Source organism: Colobus angolensis, unplaced genomic scaffold, assembly GCF_000951035.1.
Source record: "Colobus angolensis palliatus isolate OR3802 unplaced genomic scaffold, Cang.pa_1.0 Scaffold219, whole genome shotgun sequence".
NCBI lineage: Eukaryota > Metazoa > Chordata > Mammalia > Primates > Cercopithecidae > Colobus > Colobus angolensis.
In genome coordinates this window covers 1,960,177-1,968,259 of record NW_012115366.1, presented here as the reverse complement: position 1 = coordinate 1,968,259, position 8,083 = coordinate 1,960,177, and the positions used below count along the sequence as shown (strand labels likewise).

General features: G+C 57.5%; 1 protein-coding gene across 2 annotated transcripts; it reads right to left on the bottom strand.

Annotated features, from left to right (window-relative positions):
* Positions 1-1,285: 1,285 nt before the first annotated feature.
* Positions 1,286-8,083, bottom strand: CPXM1 (carboxypeptidase X (M14 family), member 1). Of its 2 annotated transcripts, none has more exons than XM_011943345.1 (14): positions 7,872-8,083; positions 6,210-6,371; positions 5,917-6,026; positions 5,641-5,780; positions 5,457-5,547; positions 4,681-4,831; positions 4,495-4,583; positions 4,028-4,151; positions 3,749-3,945; positions 3,484-3,663; positions 3,101-3,398; positions 2,779-2,918; positions 1,749-1,851; positions 1,286-1,643 (listed from the first exon to the last, which is right to left on the bottom strand). In XM_011943345.1, exons 1-14 carry the CDS (start codon positions 8,041-8,043, stop codon positions 1,402-1,404), a joined length of 2,199 nt encoding a protein of 732 aa, XP_011798735.1. In that variant the 5' UTR covers positions 8,044-8,083; the 3' UTR covers positions 1,286-1,401. The 2 variants fall into 2 exon arrangements, with proteins under 2 accessions (XP_011798735.1, XP_011798736.1); XM_011943346.1 differs by having other exon boundaries at positions 2,779-2,920; positions 3,325-3,398.

Here is an 8,083-nt window from a genome sequence, read left to right as displayed (position 1 = left end):
GGGGGTTGGGAGATTACATTTTGTAGGCTTCCTTGCCAGCTGAGTTACTGTTAGATTTTGTCAGTGGACTTCATAGGTCAGGGACTAGAAAGTGGGAGGAAATGAGAAATTATCCTGTTTCTGGCTCTAGCCATGGCAGGTGATTGCTTGTGGTTGGAAGTAGTCACAAGTGATTACAAGCTCCAGCACCATCAGCAAATACAGGTTATAAACACCAGACCAAGGATGCCATCCTGATTTCTGGGTAAAATTCCCTTCCTTTTTTTCAGCCAGCTCTTTTTTGTTTATTTTGTTATTGCCACCCAGGTTGGAGTACAGTGGCGCCATCATGGCTCACTGCTGCCTCTGCAGCCTCCACCTCCCGGGCTCCAGTGATCCTCCCACCTGAGCCTCCCTCAGCCATGCGCCACTACACTTGGCTATGTTTCTTGTTTTTTATTTTTGTAGAGGTGGGGTCTTGCTATGTTATCCAGGCTGGTCTCAAACTCCTGGGCTCAAGCAACCCTCCCACCTCAGCCTCCCAAAGTGCTGGGATTATAGGCGTGAGCCACCACACCCGGCCTCATTCAGCTCTTCCAACACCTTCCTATCCAGTTTCCAGCATTAAATTTCCCTCCACATTAAATGCCTAGAATGGGTCGTTTACCTGGCAAGACAGACTGATACACAACTTCCCCTTCAGTCTGATAGAAACTCATCAAAGCCTATCAGCTATGAATAGTCTGAGAATAGCTGAAGCAAATTCAAATGTTCTCAGCTGACTCACCTTTGGCCGACCCTCCTCCTTGGAGCCATCCCCATCCATACTCCACACCCTGCCCAACTCCCGCGTGAACTTCTAGAGCCACTACCTCTACTGCATCCTTGACTGCCGAGTCCTGTTGATCTGCAGTGCTGTATTTCACGTGTGCAGCTCCCCTGCACTCCCACGGCACCTAGCCTCCACCCTAGCATGCCTCATAATATACTGAACTGTCCTTTCCCTTGACTAGGAGCCCTAGGAGTTTGAGTGCAGGCACTGCTGATCCTGATTCCTTGCACACCTGGCAATGAGCAGGTGCTTACAGAATGCCTGGCAGCACCATAATGGTACCTGTAGCAGAAGCTGATCAGCAGAAATGAGTTGCTCTGCCAGGCCCTTGGTTCAAGAAGAGCCCAGGTGGGATCCTCTTTTCACACAATGTGTTCAGAAGCCAATGGATGAGAGTGTGCAAGTGTGCAAAATAGGAACTGAGGCCTATCCCAGGGGGAGGACCTGGGGCATAGAGACAACACGAAAATGAGCTAAGGTGCCCGCTAGCTTTAATGAGCACCTTTTCCTCACTTTGTCCCTCCCTCTCTACTCTTCCCCTTCCCATCTTGACAGGTCCAGCCTGCCCTAGGGCTCTTAAACCGCAGGTATCAATCCTTCAGTCCCCTTAGCCGTTCCAGGCGCCTGCGAAGGTCTGGGGGCACCTTGGCCCCAGCTGCCAGCAGCTCGCGCAGTCTCTGTTTGGGAGTCTTGGTGAGCACGAAATTGCAGGGGAAGGGGCCCTCTTCAAAGGTGACCCGACAGTTCCGTGTCACTGAATGGTAGCCCTCGGCACTGGCAGTCACCATGTAGTCCCCTGGGGTCAGCAGACGCCAATAATCCCCGCCCCACGCTGAGGAGAGTGAAGGACATGATCAGGACCCAATGAATGATCCTCTGCTTCTTCCTGGGCCTCCAGCCCTCCAGCCCCTTCCCTTGCCCTCCCAGTTAAACACACCCGTGGTCACATCATGGTTAATCCCATCCACGGCAATGACGGCATCAGCAATCCCAAGCTCCGTGTCCTTGTCCCGCACCACTCCTGCAATGCCCATGCGCACCTGTGTGGGAACAGGTTATCAGAGCCCTTCCTCTTCTGCAGGAGAACGTGACATTTAGTTAACTTGCTGGCTCTGTTGCCCTGCAAACCTGATCAAAGTGGTAGGTCTACTATGTGCCTAGGTGACACTACTTCTGGGAAAAAAAAAGAAATCTTGATTGATAAATCACATCTGGACTAAGAAAACGATAAATACCTGGTAGGAAGGCTTAACTATCCTTGGGCTTTCCCAGGTTGTTAGGCTTGTCTTTGGTAGAAGCTTTGGAAGCTCTGCTTATGGAGCCATTACAAGGGTTATGAGCTCCATGGAACATGAAGCTTCTATGCCAGGACAGCTCCTGCACCTGCCTCACATGAGTCTCTCCTGAGGACAGCTCTGGGGCAGCACCATGGACCACCACATAGACTGCAATGGAGGCTCCTCCCACCGGCTCTAACACAGCGCCACGCTGCCAGCCAGCTGCACTTCCTGTCCCGTGTGCTTCCGAGACAATCTGATAGCAAGCATGGCCCATGGCATCTTGTGAGTCTGAATGCTCAGCTGGACCTTAGAAGAACCCCTGGGCCGGGCGCGGTGGCTCACGCCTGTAATCCCAGCACTTTGGGAGGCCGAGGCGGGCGGATCACAGGGTTAGGAGATCGAGACCACAGTGAAACCCCGTCTCTACTAAAAATACAAAAAATTAGCCGGGCGCGGTGGCGGGCGCCTGTAGTCCCAGCTACTCAGGAGGCCGAGGCAGGAGAATGGCATGAACCCAGGAGGCGGAGCTTGCAGTGAGCCGAGATCGCGCCACTGCACTCCAGCCTGGGCGACAGAGCAAGACTCCGTCTCAAAAAAAAAAAAAAAAAGAACCCTTGGTAGGAGCTGTAGGCTACATGGACAGCAGGAGTGATTCAGGCAGGCTGGGGACTGGGATGCAGATCCGACCTGCTCCAGGTAGGTGAGGAGGGCGTCTTTGTTGTTCTCCCACTCCTGGGGCAGTTCATTCTCATGAGGGAACTTGTCACAGGACAGCTCCACAGTGACCTCAAAGCAGTTGGTGTGTAGGTAGCTGAAGTCATTCATGCCTAAGGGTACCACAGACACTGGTGCCTACGCAGGCAGGATGCAGTCCCATCTTCCCGCTACCCTCCCTTCTCTGAGGGACACCTCAGGGTGGGAACTGATGCCAGCACTGTACGCAACTGCAGGCTGTCTTATCAGGGCAGGGGCTACGGGGCCAGGGCTAACTCCACCCTCAGGCACATACTCCCGGGGACTGTGTGCCAGTCAGCCCCGTTGATGATGTTGCCGTGCACAGAGAAGTCCTGGCTGTGGCAGGGTCGGCGGCTGGTGTCCTGCATGGCCAGATTACTGCCAGCATAGACAGTGCTGAGCCAGCGAAACACAGCATCATCTGGTGTGGGTGTGAGTTCGCGGGCAGCCCACGGGGTGCGAGTCATGTCAAATGGGTAGGACACCACGAGCTCCCCGCCGTGGAGGTTGGCACTTAGCACAAAGGGGATCCGCTTCATCCACTTGATTACTGCCCGTGTTTCAGGAGCCACCTGGATGGGGCAGGTCAGGAGGGGCAGGAGAGAGAGACAAGGTCCGCCCCCCACAGCCCTCCACTGTTGCCTTCAGAATACTCACGGTGGCATTGGGCAGGGTGTAGTAAGTAGGCAATGGCAGGTGATGGTTGGGGACGATGTGGGGCACCTTTCCATCGTCCTGTGCTTCCCACAGTGGTGTGTTGAGGTCAGCAAAATTATGGTTAAGGTCGATGCTCTGGTTGTTCCAGCGGCCCTCGGCCCAGCCCACCAGCTCTGAGCCCTGCCAGGGAAGGGGCTTGTTCAAGCCCAGCAGGTCCAGGCACCAGGGCAGAAGGACAGAGTGACCCTCATGCTGGGTGGCCTACCCGGTGGTAGGCGATCTCATAGCCATCAGGGTTCATGGAGGGCAGCAGGTGAATGCGCATCTCGGTGAGCAGCCGAGTCACCCGTGGGTTCCCTCGCAGGAACTCATGGCACAGGAACTGCATCAGGAGCAGAAGCAACTCCCGCCCCAGGGCCTCATTCCCATGCATGCCGGCCACGTAGCGTACCTCAGGCTCCCCTGGGGACACATGGGGCTTGCAGTGGGCTCATGCCTGGGACCCTGCCCTGTGCCTACCTCTCCCCACTCCCCTTGCCAGTACCCAGCTCATGCTCCCCAGGCTGGTCCGACATTTCCATCACATACAGCTTCAGGCCCTGGTAGCTCTTCCCGATGCTGTAGATGCGGGTGATGTTGGGGCATTGCTCGTGGACCTGCTTCATCAGCTGGCGGGCACAGTGTAGCATGGCATGAGGCATGGGAGGGGTATGCCCGGGGCAGATCACGTGGTGCCATGGAAAGACTTAAAAAGTCAGCGATGGCACAGAGGGGGTATCCCATCATGGCACAGTAGGGGAGCGGCAGCAGAGCCAGGAGGAAGGGGCAGGACAGGGGAGGCACCAAAATAAGGGAAAGTGGGACAGAGCTTAGGGGTCCACAGGAGAGAAGGTTGAGACATCAGGAGGTGGCAGGGGCAAACAAGCACAGTGAGAGCAGGTTATGCCCTGGTGGGAAGGGGACATGAGACGGGTGGGTCCTCCTTCCCAGGTCATAGGGGTTATATCTGACCTTCCTCATGGCCTTGTAATTGTGATGCCGAAAGTCTAGAGGGTCAGAGGATCCCGGTGCAGAGGCCTCAAGGAATAGGTCATTGGGGTCTGGTGGAGGTTGAGTTTATGGTAAAGGGTGTGTCCACAGTGAAGGATGCACCCTGCATCCAGGCCCTGCCCAACCAGCCCTGGCCTGACTGCCCACCTGAGACTGGGCAGGCCAGGATCTCTGCCCGGAGGCAAGGTGTGCCTCCCTGGAGCCAGGTCTGGGGCAGCAGGCGAATGAAGCGGGCCACCTGGGGCTCCGGCAGGAGGTTCAGCACTGGAGTTTCTGGGTCTGAATTGGCAGGAAATACCTGGGGGCAGCCAAGTTCTCTGTTGTGGCTGCTCAAACCCCAGAAGCCTGACCCAGGACCCAGGGAAGGAGCTCAGGCCTCCAAGCTCACTGTCTCCCCACCTTAGTGGGCTCAGCTAGAGACTTGTACTGTGCATCAAACACAGACCCCGGCCCACAGCCCCTGCCAATGGGCAGCCCTAGGCAGCCCTGCTCTCTGGGTTGGACACAGTTCATTAGACCAGTTTGGCCACGTACTCAGGGGAAACCAATCCTAGAGCTGGCCAGGACTCCACATTGTAGCCTGGGGTAAAAAGAGGTTCCATGAGACACGGAAGTCAGAACCACAAGGAGGCAAGAAGTGATGTGGACGAGTGGCCCTGCGCCAGAAGGGGCATGCCAGGAGGAAGCTGTACCATGAAGTAGCACCCACCCTGTGGTGGCATTATCTGGGGAGGATGTGGGCATGTCCTAAAGCAGCTGGCTCCCAATGGTGCCTGCTGTGTGCCACCCTCCTGACAACAAGCCCCACCCCCCTGGAAGCCCAAGCAGGCATCTATTCCTTGTCCTCAGAGGAGCCTCAGCCTAGCCTGGACTGGGTGCCCAACTCCCAGTATGGAGGGCCCAGTCACAGTGGGGCCACTCACCACATCCATCCCACTGCTGTGGTTCCTACTTCCCCACCAGGTCCGACTGTCGTTGCTAAACTGGACCTTGTATGATGTGACCCAGTCATACCTGGCAGGAGAGGTGGAGAAAGATCATCAGTGCCTCCAGGACTCCTACCCCAGTCCTTCTGTGACCTCCTGGCCTAGGGTTAGTCTGCCTCACCTCCAGACAGAGTTCCTGCCCTGTGTGATAACACCCGAGAAGCGGGTGGGGTGCCCAGCGTCCACCTGAAACCACGGATCAGCGTCCTGCTCCTCAGCACACCAGGCTCCATCATATAGATCACCATCCTCCAGGCCTGACTGCAGACACAGGACACGGTGGTCAGGCTCAGGTGGACAGAGTGGGGCAGGCCAGGACAGACAGGAGGCAGGAGAGACGCTCCCAGGGGCCGCCTTCCCTACCCTGAGACCATGGCTCTGAGCCAGGATTACTGACCTGAATGTTGAGCCGTCCTCGGTGTGGTCCAAGACCAAAGGACTGGCTGCTGGATGCCTCAAGCCGGCTATCTGAAACTCGCAGGGACTCCAGACCCAAAGGAGGACAGCCTGGGGATAGAGCAGTGAGACAGGACCAGAGGGAGGGTAGCCAGGGCAGGTGGGAAGCTGAGCCTAAGCTTGCTCCTGTGCTAGGCAAGCAAGGGGCATGCCGGTGCCCATGAGACCAAGAGCTGTGTTGGTAAAGTGCCCTAGGGGCTGCAAGTCTGGGCTGGGCCCCTGGAGAGGAAGTACCTGTTTCTTGTTTCTCAGCGGGGTTGAGGGTCCCTGCTGGAGTGGGGGTCACAAGGGGCCTGGCAGTCACCAGGGGGGTGGGGCGAGTTAGCTTCTTCCGCTTCTTCATAACGACCTTTTTCTTCTTGATGATTCGAATCCGGACATGCCGTTCTGAGGTCCCTTGGGGTCCGAGAGGCACAGCATGGGGAAAGGAAGAATGGTGGAACCCCGGATGGAAAGATCCGCCAGCCCAAGAAGACATGCGAGCCCACAGCAGGCCACACCACCAGGATCTAACAGCCTTCACATGACATCAAAGGCCTGCAATCTGACCCCAACCTGCCTCTCCAGTCACTTCCTTGGCTCCTCCTTCTCCTCCCTGACGTGACTACATGCCTGGCCAGCCTCTCTGAACCTCTAATCCAATGGAGAGCTGCACTCAGCCTCTAGAAACTGTTTGGTTGCTCCAAAGAGCTGAGTCTGGCACTTTACCTCCAGGTCTCTGCACTAGCTATCCCCTCCCCTGTAATGCTACCCCTCGCCTCTGATTTTTTTCACCTAATTCCCATTCTTCGTTTGCATCTCAGCCCAGATGTCTTTCCAAGGAGGCTTTCTCAGCTCCAGACTCAGCATCATGCCCCAAAACCCCTGTGCCGCTTCCATTGTTGTGTCTGCCCTCTGGGTTCAGATGGCCTGTCCTGGAATCCATGTCTGCCTGGGTGCTGAGGTTTTCAGGGCTGGGCCTGCCCGCCTGCCCGCCTGCCTGCCTGCCTGCCCGCCTGCCCGCCTGCCCTTCAGCACAAGGCTCTGCACAGGGCAGGCATTGGGGGTACCCATCGAAGCTCCACAGCTGCCTCCAGAACAGGCTGCCCATTTCTGCATCTGGTGCCCCTGTGCCTTTGCCCACCGCTTCCTTCTCGGTCTCTCTCTCTCTCTCTCTCCCCCCCTCCCCCCAGACTCTCCTGACATCACCCTCCAAGGCCCACTTCCACTTGCCTCCTCTAGAAGCCCCTGAGTGCCATCCGCTTGCGCTCCTCCACTCCTATTCCACATCTGGAAAGCTGGGAAGTCAGGCTGCCTTCCTCTCCCGCTCTGCCCCATCCTCCCGGCAGCCTCAGCGAGGGGCTCTCCCTTCTTTCCTTTTGTTCTTTCTCTCCAGCCCTCGCCTTCAAACTCTCTCCTACACAGTCTTGCTCTGCACCTTGAGAGCTTTTACCCCTCTGTCTCCCCTCCTGCCGGTTCTGGCCTGTTTCGTCTTTGGTGAAAAGGGAAGGTTTGGGGCTTGGAAGAGGCAGCATCCCACTGGCGCCTGTCCTGGGACTGCTGACTAGGTCTGGCAGGGAACGGGGCTGCCGAGTCAGCAGCCATTGCTCCCAGCAGGGAGTTGAGGGAGTGTGAGTGTGTGTGTGTGTGTGCACTGTGAGTGTGAGTGTGTGTGTGCACTGTGAGTGTGAGTGTGTATGTGTGCGCGCGCGCGCGTGCGTGTGTGCGAGTGTGAATGTGCATGTGAGTGTGAGTGTGCGTGTAGGTGCGAGTATGCGTGTGGGATGAGTGTGAGTGTACGTGTGTGGGGGTGTGAGTGTGCGTGTGCCCGCGTGTGTTAGGGAAGGGTCGCCCCACGGGGCAGGGGGGCCGGGCAGTCGGCTTGCGGGGGAGCGGACCCGCGGTCGGGGAACTCACCGTTAGCCGTCTCCGCGGGCAGCTGTGCCAGGCTGCTGTTCGGGGCCGGGATCGAGCCTGGGACTTTGGTGGTCGCGGGCTGCGCGAGGTCCAGCACCGAGTTCCTGGGCACCCCCAGAGCCGGGCCGACGGCCGGCGCGAAGGCGGCCAGGACGAGCAGGAGCCCCCACATGACGGGGACTCAGTGGAAGGGGCGCGCGGGCCGCGGCGGG